This window comes from Camelus ferus, chromosome 32, assembly GCF_009834535.1.
Source record: "Camelus ferus isolate YT-003-E chromosome 32, BCGSAC_Cfer_1.0, whole genome shotgun sequence".
Lineage (NCBI taxonomy): Eukaryota > Metazoa > Chordata > Mammalia > Artiodactyla > Camelidae > Camelus > Camelus ferus.
The window spans coordinates 16,616,691-16,638,068 of NC_045727.1; the positions used below are offsets into that span (position 1 = coordinate 16,616,691).

A 21,378-nucleotide genomic window follows, 5' to 3' on the forward strand; every position below is an offset into this window, starting at 1 on the left:
CAGCCCATAAGCACAGTCATACATATATGGAAACTATAGAAAAAATTACTCATGAAATAAACAAAGATCATCTATAATAGGAACAAAATAGATTCCTACCTCACACATACCAAAATATAATCTAAATGACCTAAACATCTAAAAACGTCCAAAACTTTAGGAATTTTCAGAAATACAGCAAAATATCTTTATGAACTCTGTTAAGGAAAGAAATCTTAAAAGCAACAACCATAACTGATTAATATGACTACTTAAAACACTTTTTATTATCTAAAAATATTATGAAGAAAGTAAAATGATTATCCACAGAGTAGGAGATATTTGTACAATACATAATCAAAAACAGATTAGCATCTTGGATAAGGATCATGAATGATGAATACAAAAAAAAAGGAGACGACAGAAGACTATAAACAGGCAACTCACATAACAGAAAGCCATAATAAACATGAAAAACACCACCTCACTAGTAATGAGGGACAAGTCGTACAATCTGACACTCATTGACTGTTAAGGAGTTTTAAATGTCTGAGAGTGCCACGTGCTCGGGGGGATGTGGGGAAACAAACACAAATGCCGGTGACAACATAAACTGCCACAATTACTCTGAGGAACAATTTGGGCTACATCTAACAATTCCCGAATGGCACTTTCCAAAGAGCCAGGAACTCCTCTCCCAGCTACACACCCTGCAGAAACGCCTTCCCATGTGCAGTGAGACACAGGTAAGAATACACACTGCAGTTCTGCGTCTCAGAATGGAAGCAGCTAAACATCCACCAACAGCAGAATGAATATGGTGTGGCAGTTATAAGGAATGGATTAGAGCTACATGTATTATCATGGAATGAACTCAAAAACATAGCATGCAGGGGGACAAAGCAATGTGTAGAATCATATGAACTGTACACTGTTAAAGTTCAAATATACATTCAGGGAATTACACCCTTCAACGTCAGGATAATGGTCCCCTCTGGGAAGGAAGGTAGAAAAGACCGAAGGATAGAGGGATGGGAGATTAGGAACAGAAACTGAGGGCCCACCAACTTTTTGAAATGTTCTGCTTCCTTAAAAATGTCTGAATCAGATGCAGCAAAACGTTAATTTATGTGAACCCTGTACTCCTGGTGCATAAGCATCAATTACGTTATTTGTTCTACTTTTCCATGTATTTGGCAAATGTCTTACTAACACATTTAAAAAGCATCAAATGTGATAAGTTATTTAAAGGTTCCAGCTTGGTGACTAACACAAAATTGGCATTTCATTCATTAGTTACCTTTCCTTTGCACGTAAAATTTTGAATTTTAGCAATATTTATAAAAACCTTTCTTTACTGGATTACCTTCTCTCTTTTCTTAAACGGACCATGCTGGGTAGAATGCAACCTCCTCCCAGTGATTTCAGACTGTCATTCTAGAATGAAATATTGGGGTGTGCGCTCTTGTGCTGATGCCAAAGAGAGAGTAACCTCCATGGCTCTGCACTCAGTGGCCTCCCACCTGCTTGGCTGAAAAACCAGAAAACCCAGAGAAGGAAGATCATATGGTTCTCCCAATGACGCTCTCAGCTTCCAAGTCACTCTCATGGTCGCAGTAGTTCTGCTCTAGAATTCACTCATTTAATCAATTAAAAAATACATAGTGAGCACCTATTAGTCTGAGGCCTTGCTGCCCCGCAGGACTATTTGGAAGGGGCCCACTTTCCTCTGCGAATAAAAGGAACAACCCTGGGGTGGGGGGGAGGCGTTACTGACAGCAAGATCATTGCTAATTAATAGACAATGAACACATGTTAAGCAAATACAGTAAAACAAACAAATGCTCCTATGATACTTGAAACCACAGGAGTCCAGGCACTGCTCTGCTGTGTCAGGGTTTCAGCAGCAGCACGTTCAGGGAGAGGAGTATCTGGGGGAGTGGCCCTGGGCTCTGCTGGCTGCTTTATTTACAGGAGCAGTCCTCTGCAGAGAGGAGGCTGACTCTGTCCTGGAAGAATGCTTGATAATGTCTGGAGACATCGCTGGCTGTCACAACTCGGGGGTTTGCTTTTGGCATTTAGGAGGTGGAGGCCAGGGGTGCTGCTCAACAACCTCCCATGCCCAAGACAGCCCCCCAGCCACCACAACACAGAGTGATGCAGCTCAAAGCACCTGTGGCGCTGCAGCTGAGAACCCTGGTACATAACAGCGAGGGCAACAAGCCCACAAGGCTCTGTTCTCTAGAAGCTCGGAGCAGTCACTTAGATCACCCTAAGCCACATAGCCAGAGTGGCCCCACTAGGGCTTAAAGCTCCATTTGCCAGACTCTGCCTCCAGCCAAAGTCTCGCTGTCATGAGGCCAGCTGTGAGCCCAGTGGCCATTCACAGTCACCCCATCAAAGTGAGGGCAGCCATCACTCCCAACTCAACAGCAGCTGGAGGCAAGGTGACCTTGGCTGTCACTCGTGGCTGGACCCACTCTCTTTATTCTCAAGGGTCCTCCCAAGAACCCTGCTGTGTGTAGACCCTCCCCTGCCCCAGTAGGTCCCCTCTGAAGAGGCAGTGAGTGACGGCAGAGACAGAATTGGTGGAGAAGAGGGCTCTTGGGAGAAGCTGGTGGAGGCCGGCTGAAAGGTCTAGCCCTGGCCTGTCCTGAAGACCACTCCCCACCCCGAGTCCTTGCTCTAATAGGACCCAGAGGCAGGGATGTGCTCCCCCAAATATCTGCCAGTGTCTCCCTCTTACCTGATCGCAAAGGGTTCCAATCAAGCCTTCTAAATCCTGCTTCTCATGGAGGACCATCTGCTTCTCCTCATACTCCTGCTCCAGCTGCATTTCCAACTGGCGGAGCTGTGGGCACAAAGGGCAGATGCAGGCACAGGATGAATGAGCTCCATCAGGACAAGTCCCATGAGGCAGGGACCCTCTGGGGGCTGGTGGCAGGGGATGTGGAGTTCACAGCCCCTTGTCCAGTTCCACAAAGGCTGATGTAGCTGTTCGGAGGGGGTGTCTCTGTCAAAGAACTCTGGAGCCCAAAAGCTCGGGAGCTGGACAACTCTGGGGAGAGCTGGCCAATTATGGGGAACCCCCTGCCATTCCCTGTGATGTCCCCACCCCCAGTTCCCTACCTCTTTCCTAACACGTCTTCTTCCTCCGCCATGATCTGGCTTGAATATTTACAAGTCTTGGTACTCTGACTTTTTAAGACTCTGTACAACATTATATCCCAACATTTCAAAATGCATTCACCTCTCATTAAATATAGTATGACACAGCAAAAAAAAAAAAAAAAAAAGTCGCATTTGAGAATATTTGGTGTTTGGATTGTGTGTTTCTCCCCAGAATTCCTATGTTGAAATCTTAACCCCCAACACAATTATTTGGTAATGGGGCCTTTGGGAGATGGTTAGGTTTAGATGAGGTGATGAGGGTGGGGCCACCACGTGAGGATTGGAGCCCATGTAAGGTGAGACACCCCAGAGCATGCTGTCTCTGTCCCTGTCTCTCGCCCCTCACTGTTGAGGACACCATGAGAAGGCAGCACATATCCACAAGCCAGGAGCAGGGCCCTTGCCCCACAACAAATCTGCCAGCACCTTGACTTTGGACTCTTCAGCCTTCAGAACTGAGAGAAATCAGTGTTTACTGTCTAAGCCCCAGGTCTACGATATTCTGTCATAGTAGCCCAAACTGACTGAGACCTATGGCTACGAGCAACTCATGCAATTTACAGTCAGCTCTGACTTCTCAGTAATCACCCACAAAGAACCCACAAGGGTGGGTGCCCACCATCACCATGCTCTGCACACCTTCTCTCCTCCCAGACTCTCCCATGTGTGGAGCCTCGCCCCTTCCTCCCCGGCTCCATCTTGTGCTATCAATGACTCTATTTCACAGGTGGGCAAACTGAGTCAGAGAGATGTCCTCAAGCACAGACTTCTAAGTCAACTGCTACTGAGAACCGTTAGTGTTCCGTCTCCTGGCCCAGCTCTTCCGCCACACCGGACAGCCATCAGCATTCCCACCTACGTCGCTAACAATTGATTTCCTGCCGCGGTGAGAGACAGACCAAGCAGAGCAGTTGCTAGATGTGCAGTCAACGTTAGCATCTGCCATGGGAGGAAAACACCCTTCTCTGACCTCCTCTCCCCCATTATAAATCTGTCCATGGAAAAGCCTCACGAGGGCCTGGGTCACATCTCCAGCACATCAGGATCCTGGCTCAGGGCACTCATGCTGCTCTGAGGCCCTCTTGGAATGCACTAGAAACGGTGCCACCTTCATGTGCGGGCACACAGGCAGGGGCTGGGGGCTTCCATTTCTTGACCCACGGAGAGAAAAAAAAGTACTGATTGATGGTTGTTTCAAAAGAAACTTCATTTTCATTTCAAAACCTCCTTTTATAAGTGAAAGACACTAGGAATTCTGCTCATACTTGCTTAAAATGAAAACTGTGAAAGCTGAAATTCATTTAGAAGAATATACAAAATAATTAAAACTCTATACCAAGCAAGGTAAAGTTTTCTGGAGTCTGTCCGGTAGAACATTCCCACGTGGTGTTCCCAGGTATGCTGTGGGTGTGCGGGGGACGGTGGGAAGTCCATGCTAGGATACGTGTGAAAATCACTGAGTTAACAGGTCTTGCATGCAGGACTTATCAGAGCCTTTGGCAGGTCCTTGTGCAGGAAGCACTAAAGGATGAGATACTGCCCAAAGTGGACTTCTGTCAAGTGCTTCCTAAATGGCCTTCCATAGTCCAAACATTTGCAAAATAAAAAAAAAAAATTAAACCTAGTTATTTTGGTTAAGAAATTGGGCTTTGGAGTCAGATAGACCTAAGTTCAAGTCCCAGCTTGGCTACTTCCTGGCGAGGTAACCTGGGGGAGGTCACTTCACCTTTCTGAAAGGCTACTCGGCCCTTTCTGGAGATGCACAATGTACACGAGGCTATGAAAGGCCCAGAGAAGTCCTGCAAAGCCTGTTCAATGACACTTAACCTAAAGCTTCGCAGCAATCCCACTTTAAAGATCCATCTTACATTCACATCAGTGAAAGCTTCCACACGGATGTTTGTCTAGGCACTGGTTAAAATAACAGAAAATCAGAAAATCCTAAATGTCCAATGACAGTAGACTTGTTGAATAAATTAGAGACCATGCCTACGGTGGAATATTTTTGAACATGTAAACTAGATCTGAATTGACTGATATGGAAGGAGACCCAGGACAAACTTCCAAGTGAAAACAGCAGGTTTCAAAATCATATGACCCCACCTAGGTAAAACGGTATCTCTACAAACACGTATGTGTGGTACAATGAAAGAGAGAGATGAAAGAACATGGAAAAACAGGAATAATGATGGAGTCCCGGAGGCAAGGTTTCAAGAGTTTGTTTACTTCTTAAACACTGTTTGAAATGTCTGCAAAGACCTTGGATAAAATGTAAGATCTGCAAGGCAAAGAGCCAGAAAGGACTGGTCCCCTTCTTGAAACACATAAATCCTCCCCAGGGCATCAGTCACATGGCACTATGGGCTCTTGGTAGAAATCTTGGGCTTATTATGCTGGACAGTTCCAGAAGCTTCCAGAAGTTTCAGAATCATATTTAAGACAGGGACTTCTGCTCCAGCACCCTTGAAAGCACCTAGGAAGCTAGGGTCTCAGGTGGTTGCAGAAATAGGCTGTCCCCAGGCCCTGGAATTGCCCTCACTCTAGGGAAGAGACAGCAAGACTGGACCTGCCGGGACGCAGGGGCACAGCTGTGCTCGCGCTCACATACCCGCCTCTGGCAGGACTGGCGGATGTCCTCCAGCTCCTCCTCCTTGTCCTCACGGTCCTTCTGGTGCATCTGCTTCATCCGCTCGATCTCCAGCTCGAACCGCTGGCGGAGCTGGGGGCAGCAAGGACAGCGTGTGAGGGTGGCCCACACCAACTGCATCACCCTTAGCATTTCAGCTGCATTTTCATCTTTGGAGTGCAATGAGTCAAGTTATCCCCTCAGGCACAGGGAGGGCAGAAGTGGTAGGTAAGTAGCCCAAATGCTGCCTCTAGCCCTTCCAAGGGTCATCACAAGCGTCACTAATCAATCACACTCTTTTCCATTGAGTTCTGATGTAACCTCGGAATCCTTCTCAACACTCTTAAGATGAAATGAATGTCAGCCCTGGAGCAGGCATCAGCGGTGTTTTTTAGGTGGGTGGATAGGTGATAGAATCAAAGTTTACGTAGGAAGAGAGGAAATCCTGGAGAGGGAGATAATGTGCTCAAGATGTTCTCTTGACAATTCATTTTGCCTCTGATAAGCAACCTTTCTCTAGAAAACAGCCCTCTTAGAGTGCGCTTGTGAGAACTAACTGAGACAGCCCATGCAAAGCACCCAGCACGACACCCGGCACAAAGACAGTACTTATTTTTCTTTCCCCATTATTTTGAAAACGGAGAAGAAGGACTATTCCCTCCCTTCCCGGACGCCTGACGTAACGAAGACCTGTGTTCCTGTGAAGGAGACAAGCCTTTTAAATGAGAGCCTCCAAATCCTGCTCAGAGTAGGAAAAGAGCTGAGCATGCTGCTGAAACTGTGTGATCTTATGTAGAAGGTTCTAAAATTGGAGGCAGAAGTCTAGAATCTGGTTCTAGCTCAAAATTTTACTTTCTTGATTTTCATAAATGAGAGATTGACTCAAGTTCTTGCTTCTCAAATTTCATGGCACATTAGAATTACCTGATGCATATTTTAAAATTTTCACTTTCAGAGCTTCACCCTAGACCTATGGATCAGAATCTCTAGGGTACAGGCGCCATGAACCTGGACTTTTGAGCTGTCACTGATCTATACTCCTTCACGCTGTGGCTCACGGAGCAGCACCGGAGCCCAACACCGCAGGAGAGCTAGACTGCACGGACGGCAAGGCTCTGACCATTCACGGCACTGCCCGGCCCCTCTCAGCAAGCCCGCAGGAGGTTCCAACCACTGTCCCTAACAGGGACATTTGGCTGAGGAAAAAAACCTTTTTTTTTTTTTTTAAATGTTGATGATATTCTCTACTATGTAGGAGTGTGGTGAAGAGGAGGAAGAGCAGTGTGCATCAGAGCCCCTCCTGCAGTTTCTGGCATAAAGGAGGCACACGTTAGATGCCAATTTCTTTCCTCGCCTCCTTTAAAATGACAGAGGTTATGGGAAGATAATCCAAAATGAGGAGCTTAAGCAAGTAAATAAAATATTTCTTTTTCATTTTTTCCTAGCCTCCTGGACACTCCTGACATCTGCAATACCATTTATGTGTCAAGCTTATATGAGTTAACATAAAATTTCCTGAAAAAAGTGCTTTATTGTAATCAATAAATACCTCCCGGATGTCTACAGCAGCCCAGTGCAGCAGGGGGTTATGGGTGAAGCTGAAGGTGGATGACAGTGTTGAGTCAGCTCTGCCTCCTGTGGACGCAGAGGGTGGAAAACGGGAAGCTGCATCCACTGTGGGTCCCTGAGGTCATGGTAGCACATCTCTGCTTCTGAGCATTGAGTGGTCCCCTCTTGGTATCTTCAAGAATTAACACGATTTTCCAAAGTGCTTGCTTTACTCTTCACCCTGGGCTGCCATGCGGTGCTGTTCTGTCGTCTATGACCCTTAACGACCTACACAGATAACCCACCTCCTTTGAGAACCTTCAGAGATTCAGAGCTGGGGTTGGGGGAAGCTAGGTGGTTGACAAGGCTCCGATTTCACTGTACAGATGAGGAGACTGGAGTCCAGAGAAAACAGGGGGCTTCCCAAATGTCACACAGACACCATCTAGATGTGACCATCTTGCAGTTCCTTAAATGTCACTTGACTTTCCTGCCTCCAGGCCTTTGCACGGGCTGTTCCCCCAGCCTGGAACTCTCTTGGTCAGCCAACTCAGACTTATGCTCCAGCTTTCAGCTTCAGTGAATGTCACTTCCACCAGGAAGTCTTCCCTGACTGTTTCCCCAACCTTTCTCCCCAAACCAGATCTGCAAGTTAAACTTTGCCATAGCACTCAGCATGACGATAAACTTCCAGAGAGCAGAGCTCACATCTGTCTTGTTCACAGCTGTATCCCTAGCATCTGCACTGTGCCGGACACAAAGTAGGTGATTAATAAATACGGGTTTGACTGAGTAAAGAAACCCTGTATTCTGAACTGTTCTAGCCTCTCCCTCCACGCCTGCCACACCCATGTCTCAGTACTCAACAGGCTCCATCCCAAAAGAGGGAGTGGTGAGTGAGAAGCAAAGGCCGCCACCCCAGGCTCCCCTCGACCTCCAACCCCGTCATCCCCTTTCACCAGAGTTGCTCAGAGCTTATCCACTTTACATATTCATGCTGCCTGGTCAGACCTTCTTGAAAAAGGAGTTCCAACCTCAACACCACTTAGAATAATTACCCCTTTATGAAACTCCTTTTAGAGATAAGCACCAAGAAAAGACTTGTTTCCCCTTGAAAAACTGGTTATTTTCATCTTAGGGATGATAAAAAGCACGTAACTCACATTTCCTTTTTCTCTCTGGCCACCAGGAATTTTCGAGCTAAAACTATTACGTGTGTAAGAGTGTATGTTGTGCATGTCTGCATAGTAATTCACCATTCCATCCTTCCTTAGCACCGACTTTAATTTGTGTCTTTCTGGTTTGGTTTGTTTTATTTATATTTTTTCTATTTTATTATGCATACATCTTATAAGCTGCTTTGAATCCTTTGTGGAATGACTGGGCAGATAAACAAACAAGCAGACATAAAATATTCATCTGGCGCTTCGCTGAGGGAACTGGTACAACAGTATTTGATTCCTGCTTTGTTCCCCTTAGTTACGCTGCATTTTCTAAAGATTCCCATCCCAACCTTCCTGGAGGCAGGTATTCAAAGCCCTGTGGAGTCAGACGGAGCAGACTCCAAGTCCCATCCCCGCCACTGTCTCCCCGCCTCAGCTTCCACATCTGTAAAGTGCAGAGAAGACTGATAACTGCACATCGATTTCTCATGCAGATTCATGAGGTGATATATGAGGAGACCTTAGGGCTGAGTCCGGTATCTAGACAGTGCTCAATAAATATCAGATCCTGGGTCAACAGTTATTTGCTGAGTACCAACTATGTACCTGTTCTCATTCTAGGCTCTGGGAATGCTCTGATAAGCCAGATCAACCAAAAATTCCTGCCTTCCTGAAACTTATACTCTAACGGGGGAGAGACGCATTGAGCACATTCTAACAACACTAGCGAAGATGACGGCAGCTGCTACAAGGTGGGGGGGTGGGAAGTGAATGTGGCGTGGGGTGGGGTTGTTTTCAAGAAAGAGATCAGGGCGAGTTTCTCAGAGGAGGTGACATGGATGCTTGCAGGATGGGAGGAGTGGGCTAGCTCATAAAGGATCTGAATGTCAGACTGAGGTGTTGTGAGGCTCTCTGGAGTACTAGGGAGCTACAGGGGAACAAGGAGCAGCTCAGTAGGAACCCATGTCTATTTTAATGACAGCCTTCTGCACTGGAGTCACCACAGAGCAGGGCATCACCCTGGACGGGACTTTCCTACCTGCTCCAGCTGTTTGATGGTGTTTTCTTGCTGGTTCTGGATTTTCTCTTGCTCAAGGGCACTGGATTCCAGCTTCCAGAGCCTCTCCTTTAAGCTGGCAATGCAATTTTCCCCCAGAGAGGGGGACCCCAGCAGTTCCTGCTTATGGGCCTGCAGCATCTCCACCTCCCGCTTCAGCTGCAGGGTTTCTTGCTCCTTTTGCTACAGAGATAAAGGGGGGCAGAGATCCGGAGTCACGTGACCACCCTCCCCTGGGGACACCTCTACAGCCTGCAGGTAGGCGCTGTCCACTTTCAGTGCATGCCATCCACCTGGCCCTGCAGCCCCTCACCGTGGCCCCTGTGGGATACCAAGGTCCTCTCTCCAGAAAAGCTCAGACAGGCAAGGGTGGGGGTGTGTGTGGGAGAGCAGCACCGCTGCCCTAGAGCAAGACCTTAAAGCACAAACAAGAAATGTTGTTCCCCCGTGTAAGCTGTGTACGTGCCAAGGCTGGGCCTGAAATGTTGCAGCAGGGAGGCAAAGTGGCCAGAAATGACTCTTCAAGGTTAGAAAGTCAGCTCAAGAGTCAAAGAACTCTGGGCTGGGTCATGAAGGAGCCACACGCCTGGCTAAGGGATTTAAAGGTTCTTCTGGGGTAAGAGGGAGCCACAGCAGGCTGAGGAGCAGATGAGTGAGGGGCCTGTGTCAAATTTTAATAAAATCCCTCCACACTGGAGCCCGCAGGGGACACGGCACTGCCCCGAGGTGGGTCTACAGCTAACTCATTCTGTGCCGAACCTCTTGCCCTTCCAGGGGACCACCTCAAAACTCATGCAGGAGACTGAAGCAAGATCATGAGTGACATGGAGGGAGACAGGTCTGATTATCCATCACCCACCACCCACAGTTAGCTTTATTAAGGCACACTAGGCTCTGTGAGTCCAGCCAGCTGGACACCCACACCAAGTTCTCTCCCATCTCCCTTTGCAGCAAGTGTGCGGGGGTGGGGGGGTCCTGAGACCGAGCAACCAAAGGCCCGGCAGCCCTGCGCACGCGCCCCTCACCTCCAGGCACTGTTGCAGCCTACCCAGCTCGCACCGCACACTGGTGTTCTCCTGGGTCACTTTCTCGCGGAGGCCCTTCTCAAACACGGACTCGCCCAGGACCTGGGCCAGCTGCGTGTCAAACCTGTCCAAGCAGAACACATGTCATGGCCATGAGGTGGGCGCACCTGGGCCGGGGGTCGGGGCTGGAGAGGGGCAGTTAGCTTGCCAAGAACCGCTAGAGAGAGAGAGAGAATTCGATGATGGAGGGTGTGCTCAGCGCTTGTGCATAAGATTGTGGACACGGGGTAGAATCCTGAGCACCAGAGAGCAGCTCCGCAGGCTCAGAGAGAGTTTCCACAAACTACTGGATACTTATTTAAAATGTGGATATAAACAAAATAAAACTATACACAAGTAGAGAATAACAGCACAAAACATATAGATATATAAAACAAGTTCATCTATCAGGTTTGCCAATACATGTCAGGGACTTTTAACTCTATGAGGCCCAGGTTTGGCATCTAATGTTCATTGATTAGTGAATGAATGCATTTATCAGCACAAACAAAGGACATCCAACGTTTCATGTTTTCCAGAATATTGTTGGGCGTACGCACTCATAAGCCATATTGGGAATGGTTATTACTGAGAAATGCTGGACAGTTACACATTTGATCTTGTCTTCATTCATTTTCTAAGCAGAAAACATCAAGACTAGACAGTCCTATTGGGGCCATGTGGGGAATGAGGAAATGCCTGGCTTGAGGCCCACCTGCACCTCCATGTTGGTGACCACGAAGTGAGAAGCCCTCCCTGGATGTGACATCATTCCAAGCAACTCTCTCAGCCTCCTACCCCTATCACAGGGAAGGAAACCAGCAGAAGGCTCTGCCACACCTCAGTAAGATGTGACGCTGGTCAACTGCCCTCGGCCCACACAGAAAGGCCACCTGCTCCAGGGAACTTGGTGTGGCCAGAATGGCTGAACTGGGGGTGGGGTTTGGCCTTGGTGAGAAGAAGGGCTCCCATCCAATGCCCCTTAACACTAGATGGTCATTCAAAGCCTCAAGACTCCTGAGAAAGCAGGCTATAGGTCATATGGGGGAGCCCCACTATTGGAAGGGCCCAGGAGCTTTCCGATTGGCTGTAGGCGACATCATTCAAGAGGCACTATTGGCTGCCTCTGAACAGGAACACTGTGATGATGATAATGGTCCAGCAGTTGCAGAATGCCAGGCTCTGAGCTGGGGTCCATGGAGTCCTTATAACAATCCAGCAAATTATAAACATTTTATAGAGGAGAAAACTGAAGTTCAGAGAGGTGAAGTGATTCAGCCAAATTTATGAAGTGAGTTGGAGCTAGCTTCTCTGCTGATTTAGCTAGTCCCCATTCACCTGCTCATGCCCTGGGACAGGAAGGGAAAGACAGTGGGGGCCAGCCAGCACTGATGTCTTAGAGGAGTCTTTAATGGGCACCTGATGCTAAAGAATGGCTCCTACAGACCCTGACTTTCGGACACACTGAACAATCAACTGCCTGAGGACAGATGGACTCACTCACACCCTTCACCCCACTAGCAGTGGGCCTGGGGTCCAGCCTCTCATCACTCCAGCACTGAGAGTTCCATCACCCTTGGAACTGAGCTTTGTGTAACCATGGCAGTAAGACGCCAATCCCAAATGGAACCACTCTGAACTTAGAAGCCATGGTAAGGGCAGAAAATTCTATCAGCGTGGAGATGTCACTCCATCCAGAGCCCAGCAAACTGAGGAGGCGGCTGCATCTACAACCTGATTAAACTGAAAGAGGTATGAGGAAGTACCACTAACTTCTAATCTCTCCCTCACTGTAGGCATTCTGCCGGCATTTCCGCCTTCAGAAAGAGACTTCTACTGCCCTCACAGGCTCCCTGCTAAAATTCCAGTCGGCCTAGAAGCATAATGGCCGCTATTTGTAATTAGCATTAAAACAAAGTGACTTCTGCCAAGAGATGTTAGTGGAGTGGAGGGCATCGCAGGACACGGGAGTCTCGGAAGAAGAGATTTAAGGGTGAGGAAGTGGGGAGGCTCTTCAGAGACTGGAAAGAGGGATTCTGCCTGAGGAAGTCCATCAGGGAAAGACCAGAGATGGAATTTTCTGGCTGCATAAAGTCCAAGGGCAGAATGCCCCCAATCTGCCACTGACCCATCGGAAAGCTGAAACCCTGCATAAGGACCCTCAGAACAGGAGAGGAACCCATAGATAAGGACCAGGACTGTCACAGCTGGCAGAAACCTGAGGGATGATGGGGCCCGCCTCTCAATTTCCAGGTGGGGTCAGTCTGAGCCATTCTTCAGCAGCAGGCAGCCTGCTTAAGGCCCAGGACTGACCTGAAACATCAGCCACTGTCTGGACCAGAGAGGTGGTCCCATTTGACAAGGTCACACAGGAAATGACCAAGGTGGGACAGAGCCATCTTCCTCACTACCAGAGCATCCACCAGGGGGTAGAAAAGGAACTAGAGTCAGATCTCAATAAGAAGAGAATAAACTTCTTTCATTTTGGGGGGCAGGCTAATAACCCCCCAAAGAACTTTTTCCAAATGAAGAAGTCAGCTCAGGAAAGCTCAAAGATAAATGAGAGAAATAATTTAATGCAGACCAAGTTCAAAATCTGTGCCACTCCCATGGAAATATAATTTAGCTTGCTATGTCTCAGAAAAGAGGCCCCCTCAGCAAAACCACGTCCTGACACGCATAGTCAGGCTTTCCTGTGTATTTATCCTGGACCTTCTTAAAGAGGCTGTGTTTCATCTATTTGCCCTCTAGGAAGTTTCCATTAGGGCTTATTTGGCTCACCTGGCATACCTTTACCCTCACCCAGTGAGCTGAAGAACTTGACCCAGCCAAAGAGTCCAGGGACGAAACCATCACAGGAGGTAAGGTTGCACAAGGAAGCCTGTGAGTGTGAACCTGGGCTCGGGTCAAGGCGCCACCACTGGGGAAACTGTCCAGAAGGCAAGCACAGGAGCCAGTGTGCACAGTCAAGACCAGCATGTTTTCGTGCACAAAGTCCAGTTCCTGCCAGAATTGCTCACATGGTCTGTGGGTCTAAACCCTAAGTGAAAAGGGCAGTGACTCAATTTTTTGGCCTCATTTTTGACAATGGGGACAGGAACCAGAATTGAATCCTGTTGAATATACCAACTGTATCATCTCATCTTCACCACAAGGGGGCACTCCACCTAAGGGTGAGAACCAGGCTGAGATGGGTGGAATGACTTATCCAAGGTCACAAAACTGGAAAGAGGCACAGCTGGGACTTGGACCAGCACTTCCGCTCCTACCCACCATGCGAGGCGCTCTCTGCCCTCCATAAGAAACTTTTCGTAACAAACTTTTCACTTGCAAAACGGGGATGCTGGGGCCCAGAGAGGCCACGAAAGTTCCCCAAGGTCACATGGTCAGTTGGTGGTAGAGCTGAGACTGGGTAACAGAAAATAATTATTTCTCGCTGCATCCTTGGGGGACCCATACAGGAATAAGGTGTGAGGGGAGAGGGAGGAAAACTGGGGCACAACAAGGAGATTAAGCTCCATGGGTGGAGAGCCCTGACAGAAGCAGAGGGGCTTAGGAAGAGAATCTGCAGACCCCAGTGGACCCCAGCACCAAGGCAGCCCATCTGGGCACCCAGGCAACGATGTGGAACACGACTCACTTCTTCTGCTTCTTCTCAAGCTCGTGGTTCCGGCTTTGCTGGCTCTCCAGCAGGAAGCGGGTGTCCTCCAGGTCACAGGTCAGATGGCGGCACTTCCTCTTCAGCTGGTGGGCCATCTTCTTGGCCCCCTCGTAAGCAGTCTGCAGCTCCCCGAGCTGTGGGAGGAACAGAATGAGTCACCCTGCTCTGCTGGTGCTGAACAGGCCTCCTACTCTTTATTTCAAACCACTGCCGTTCCCAGTGTGAGTATAATGGAAAGAGAGTGGCCACTGGGGCTGGGGAGACCCTGTCTGGACCACTTTCTGTGTGTGTCACCTTGGGGCAGCAACTTCTCTGAGCTTCAGTTTGCTCAGGGATAAAATGGGGGGGGGTGTCTATCATTCCCTTAGGGGTATCAATTTTCCTTAGTGATCCTCCTGCCAACGTGCCCACAGATGCTCTACACACCCTGCCTCAACTCGACAGCCCCAAGTACCATGTGTAATTAACATCCCCATCAGCAGGCAGAACCTGGGGAGACGTGTGATGATTGGCCATGAAGCAGCCAGAATGGCACATGGAGAACATCTGACTGGAAACCAAGAGACAGGCGCTAAAGGTCAGGGCAGTCTGTGGCCCTTTGGATGGGCTGACTTACATAGGAACACACACACTGTAAACAAACACAAAAGCAAAGACTCTTGCATCTTCCTCCAGAAAACACCCTCCCAAACGTCCTAGTTTAGATCTGGGAGAGAGGGCAACTCAGCACACTCGCTTTGAAGAAATGGCCTCATTAAAGAATCGCTTTAAATAAGCAAAATGCTGAGTTAATGAAGCCTGTAATTCTAAATTCAGTATTTGAAGGCAAATGGGATGTTTTCTTATATTCTGCTGCTCAGAAAAGGTTGCAGTTTCATTAGTTTTTAATGTAGCATGAATATCCCCTCTTCCTTGGGGAGACTGACCTGACGTTATAATTTGTTATTAAAGAACTGGGCTGTTTGCGGGCGGTTGTCCCTCCCTGGTTATCTGCAACTGAAGATGACTCCTGAGGACCACAAAAGGTCCATCTTGGAAGTGACCACTAAAACCATCACCACCCAGCCTCACTTTCATTGTTCATAAAATCTCGTGGGATCTCCTCGTGGCCCACCTCTACAAGCTCATTACATGATACTTTTCCCTCACAATGAAGCAATACATATACAGTAGTGGGATAGGCAAATAAGACCTCAGCTCTTACTGTGCTTACCTCTTATGTGGGAAGACCAAGAAATAAGCAGATGGTTACAATACAGCAGGATGAAGCTTATACTGGGGGAAATAATTCAGGGACACTCAACCCAGTCTGTGTCAGGGGAGACTCTGGAGGAAAGGACACTTAAGCTGAGATCTTAAGGCTAGTTGGAGATACTGAGATAGGGCAGAGAAAGAAAGTGCTCTAGGAAGTGGAAACAGCATTTGCAAAGGCCCAGAGGTGAGAATAAGGCTTTTTGGAAGGAGGAAAACAAACCAGTGCAACGGACAGAATAGAGTCCAGAAATAGACCCACAGAGACACACCAGTTGATGCTTCACAAAGGGGAAGATGCTGTACAATGCAGCAAAGACAGTCTTTTCCAGAAATGGCACTGGACCAACTGGTCATCTCATCCGCAGGCAAAGAAATGAATCTAGACACAGACCTTACACAAAAATTAACTCAGAATGGATCAGAGACCTAAAAGTAAAATGCAAAACTATAAAGCTCCTAGAAGGTGATGTAGAAGAAAACCCTGATGACCTTGGGTTTGGCAATGACTTTTCAGATACAACATCAAGGGCATGACCCTCAGAAGGATGAATTTATAAGCTGGACTTCATTTAAAATTTCTGCTTTGCAAAAAACGATACCATAAAGAATAAAAAGACAAGCCACAGACACAGAGAAAATACTTGCAAAAGACATATCTGAGGAAGAAGTTACCCAAAATATACAAAGAACTTTTAAAACTCAACAATAAGAAAACAAAACAACTCAATTAAAAAATAGGCCAAAGACCTTAACACTTTACCAAAGAAGACTGTAGATGGTGAATGAGAATATGAAATTTGCACGTCACGTGCAAATTAAAACAATGAGACACCACTACACACTTACTAGAATGACTAAAATCTGGAGCACTGACACCACCAAATGCTCACAAGGAAGCAGAGCAACAGGAACTCTCACTCATTGCTAGTGGGAATGCAAAAGGGCACAGCCACTTTGGGGGACAGTTTAGCGGTTTCTTACAAAACTAAACATAGTCTTAACATATGATCCAGTAACCATGCACCTTGGAATTTACACAAAGGTACTGAAGACTCATGCCCATGTTAAAACCTGCACATGGATGTTCCTGTGACTTTATTCACAACTGCCAAAACATGGAAGCAACAAAGAGGTCCTTCGATGGGTGAATGGATAAATGACACATGTGATAGCTCCAGACAGTGGACTATTATTCAGCACTAAAAAGAAACGGGTTATCAAGCCATGAAAAGACATGGAGAAACCTTAAATGCATATCACTAAGCGAAAGAAGCCAATCTGAAAAGACTGCATATGGTCTGATTCCAACCATATACTTCTGGAAAAGGCAAAACTATGGAGACAGTAAAAACATCGGTGGTTGCCAGGGGCTGGGGGAGGTGGGATGAACTACTGGAGCACAGAGGATTTTCCAGGGCAGTGAATCTGTTATGAAGGAAACTATAATGATGGGTATATCTCATTACACATTTGCCCAAACCCATAAAATATATAACATCAAGAGTAAACCCTAATGTAAACTATGGTCTCCAATGATGTGTCAATGAGGGTTCATCAATTGTAACCAAATGTCCCACTCTGGGACTCTGATCATGGGGGAGACTATGCATGTGTGGGGGTTGGGGGCAGATGGGAAATCTCTGCACCTTTCTCTCAATTTTGCTGTGAGCCTAAACAACCGAGCTGGGTGGACGCTGCGGCGTGCTGGAGCTGTGGCAGACTGGCTTATGAGAGCTGACGCTGCACATCTCTTCCCAGTTCCACATTCAGTCACATCCAACGCAGCTGGAAACTGGCCATGGTGGGAACATTTACACCCCAGAAACTGGAAACTGGAAAACACTACACTTCAGGGTGTTTGTCTGTCTGTTTTCAGAGTGCCAGTTTACCAGCACACCACGGGTTACACTGCAGACTGGTTAGATCGTAGACTAGGGGTAGCTGGAGGCAAAGCAAAATAGTCAAAGAGGTCAAGCTATCACTACATTCATCTAGAAATGCTAGACAAAGTTATAATATATTTTTAATGTCCAGCTGCACTCTCAAGAAAGAAAGGGAAACTGGGAGATGCCATAAACGCAGAGGACACAAAACAGGAACAAGAATGTAGATGCTGACACTATGACAAGAGGATAGGAACAGCAGAAAGATGCAGAAATACCCCTAAGGATACAGGCTGTGTTCAAATGCCCAAGAGAGACAGGAGACAAGGCCTTGGGCCCATGGAAGGTGGGAGCCTGGAATGAAGACCCTTGCACTAAGCCAGGAGCTGCCCCTCAGTGAGAGGAGGCAGGAAAAGCTCCACTCATGGCCCAGAAAGTGGTCAGGATGCTTGTTGCCATCATGGCTCTGGGAGGGGGGAAAGGATTCCCATAAGAAATCAAAACCCTAGGTCTGTGCCTCAGGTGGGTTTAGAGCTCAAACTGACACTTCGCACACGTGGCAGAAGTCTGAAAGGCAGAATTTAGCATAACCTTGGGGGCTGCTGCAGGAAAAAAAAGCACGGAAGTGTTTCTTCTCAAGGAACACATCTGCAACCCTTTAGACACAGGACTCCCTTCACAATCAATAAAAAAGTTTTTTAAATTTTTAAAAGATGATTAACTCACAATAAAAAAAAATAGCTAAATACACAAAAAATCTCACCATGAGAGTCACAAGGGAAAAAAAGGAACACCCACAGTGCAGACGACTTGGGGCTAGTGTGCGGGAGTAGAGGGACCTGTTAAAGATGAGCTCACAATCAAAACCGAGAGAACACACAGGGGAACGATCCCCAGTGAGAGCATAACCTGTGGTAACAGAACCACCTGAGAGAGACTCTGAAAGAGCCTTTGGCTGCAGCGTGGCAGGTGGGTGAGAGGAGAGGCTGGAGGCAAGGAGACCAGTTAGGAGGCTGCTGCTGGGGTCTAGATGAGAGATGGAGGTGGCAAGTTAGAAGAGAGGCTGTGGGAATGGACACCATTTGACAATTTTAAGAGATATTATAATCACTTTATAGATGAGACATCTGAGGCCCCAAAGGTAAAAGTGATTTCCCCAAGGTCAAAGTGGAAAGGGAACTGGAACTCAGCTATCCTGCACTCACATTCATGTCCTCTGGACTGCAGTGGAGAACACACGCATGCTGAAAAACCACTCCCCCTGTGCAGCAGCGACCTGCGTCTGCAGCATCAGTGGAGGTGGGGACATGTCAAGTGGGGGATGCCCTCTCTCCCTTCCCTGGCTGGGCCAACACCCTGAACGGTGGAGTGCTTTTGTGACCCAGGCTATCCCGTCTCTCACCTTCTGCTCCAGCTCCTTCCGAGACGCCAGCTCTGAGTCCAGCCTCTCCTCCGACTGCTGGAGACGCTTTCTGAGGAACTCGTTCTCCATCTGAGCACAGTCGAAGCGCATCTGCCACTCGTCTGCTGCTCAACAGAGTCAGAGAGGCCAGGATGGAGGCTCGGTGAGTGAGGGTGCTCCCCAATGCACTCTCAGCTCTTAGTGCACAATTTCACCATGTTAATTTGAATTCTTAAGGCTCAACCTTGGACTTTAGATTAGGATATCCCACCTTAAACCCAATTTACAAACACCACTTCCTTCAGGCAGCTGCCCGACCACCTCCAGCTGTCTAAAGGTACTGACTGCTCACTTTTTAAGCTTGGCTGTTTTGCTTTGTTCAATTTCTCTACAGGTGTGCACATACCTTTCTCCCTCCCCCTCCAAGGAAATTCCACTATTTTTGAGGGCAGGGGAGCTGTTTTAGTCATTTGTGGATCCTCAACACCCTCTAGAAGGGTTCCCAACCTGCATAAGTTTCTCCATACGTGGTAATACAAGTTCTCCAATTAGAGTCACCCTAGTGGCCAACCACACTGGGTGACAGAGTATGTGATCAGTGACTGTTGGCTGAACTGATGAACAAATAAATCAATGAGCAATAATTAAAGTGTCTATTAAGTGCAGAGCAATAGAGATGTTGGTCACAAGATATCTCTATGTGATAATGGAACAATCCCTTGATTTGGTAAAAATCTAAAAAAAAATTTGCTGATGTGATTAAAAAACTGGCTGAAAACAGAATAGGACAGACTAGGCTTTGATAGTTTTTGACTATTTGAATATCAGAATAATGTCCTTTAAGGTACTGGAGCTGTGGAAAACACTGCACAAATGGACAGTTTAAGGCACAGACCATCCATCTCTCCATCCACCTGTCCGACCATCCATCCACCATCCCTTGTTTCATCTGCCTTCCATCCACTCACTCACTGAGTATACTGCTCTATACCAGGCACAAAGGAAAATGAGTAAGAAACGATTCCGTCTTCCAGAAGTACCTAGTGGTGGAGACAAACATGTAAAAGACAGCTGCAACCTAGCACGATCAGGACTCTCATAAAGGAAGCTTAATGTAACCCAGAAGAGGACTCGAACTCTGAAAAGCAGCAAACTCTTGTTTTGTTCATGACTGTGTCTGCAGGACTTACTACAATGCCTAGCGAGTCATAAATGCCCCATAACTTTCACTGGACAGACGGATGGATGGATGTGAGGGTGCACAGATAGGTGGGTACATGGATGGATGGATAAATGGATGGATGGTAGGACTGAGGTCTTGTAGGAGGTCACCCCAATACGGATGCTCACATAACGAACCCAAACAGAAGGATGATTTAACTGTAAGAACTCAGAGCTTGTTCAAGTTTCCATCAAGGTGAATAATATTATGGTAGGAAAAGAATTCTCTCTCCCCTCTGGGAAAAAAATCTCAAGTAGCAAAGAGCGTAGCCTCAAAAGCAAGAAGCAGCAGAAAGTATTTCTGTGGCTTCCCATGTACCTCATGCTGTACTAGGCTACAGAGCGAGGGGTATGAGTGGGCCACTCGAACACATGAGGACGCTGTCCTCCATTCTTCGAGGTTGACTCCCGCCTCCAACCTCCCTCTCCGTGGGCACCATCCCTAATCAGTCCGTATAAGGAGCCCTTCATTACACACTCGCATCTCTCCTGGGTTTGTCTGACTTCCGCATTTGTACTGCAAGCTTCTTGAGAGCAGGGCCCAACTAAAATTCTCCTGTGACCTCCCATCCCCAGAGTCCAGCTCACTGCTGGATGCAGACCGTAAAAGGCTCTTTACATACTTAATCATGCTGAGTGGAAAAAACATAGACATTTTTCATGATTTATCCTCCAGCTTGATTATCAGAGGAGGCTGTGATGGCACTGCAGTGGTATGATTACAGTGTTTTATTGCTTCTTTCAACTTTCCTGTATTTTAGAAATTCTCTATAATGAGTACGTATTCCTTTCATAATGAAAAACAAAGTATTTGTGGACTGGCTTCCTGGAATAGGCACCCCGAGCTGGAAGGCTGGAGAACATCATGACTAATGTGCTCATGAGCTACTAAGCACATCTCCCCCTCATTCGACTCCCGGATCCTTCCTCGGGAGAAAACTGGACAGGGAGTGCCATTCAGACATGAATCACAGTCAGGACGGAGCCGGGCTGAGGTTCTCCAGGGGAAACTGCGCTGGTTTTGCGCACACACATTCTCCGCTCCTTGCAGGGACCCCACCCTGTTGGGTCTCCTACATCTGAGAATCTCGGACTCCTCTGGGTTAACGTCCCTGGTAGATGCCTACCCTGGGGGCAGCCAGGGTGAGAGGGTAACAAGAGTGGAGGAGACAGCAAACGTGCCCCGCCTCTTTCCCGTCCCCTCCTGACCTCCGTTCCTCTCAGTGAACCTGACGTTTCTAGGACATGAGTTCTCTGGGGGCGCTGACGGGCTGATGTCAGCGTTTTATAAAAGCTGACAGACACACTGGGAACCCTCCTCGGCTGACTTATTTGGATTGGGGAGCGGA

General features: G+C 47.6%; 1 protein-coding gene across 5 annotated transcripts in view; it reads right to left on the reverse strand.

Moving 5' to 3' along the window:
- The window catches only part of MYO18B (myosin XVIIIB), a 215,617-nt gene that overhangs the window by 86,284 nt on the left and 107,955 nt on the right, over positions 1 to 21,378 (reverse strand). For all 5 annotated transcript variants that reach the window (XM_032472209.1, XM_032472207.1, XM_032472208.1 and 2 more), the window contains 6 exons: positions 18,809 to 18,933; positions 14,249 to 14,403; positions 10,570 to 10,693; positions 9,527 to 9,727; positions 5,759 to 5,869; positions 2,726 to 2,830 (listed from right to left, as the gene is read on the reverse strand). In XM_032472209.1, the coding sequence (XP_032328100.1) occupies positions 2,726 to 2,830; positions 5,759 to 5,869; positions 9,527 to 9,727; positions 10,570 to 10,693; positions 14,249 to 14,403; positions 18,809 to 18,933 (821 nt within the window). The remainder of the gene's footprint in view (positions 1 to 2,725; positions 2,831 to 5,758; positions 5,870 to 9,526; positions 9,728 to 10,569; positions 10,694 to 14,248; positions 14,404 to 18,808; positions 18,934 to 21,378) is intronic.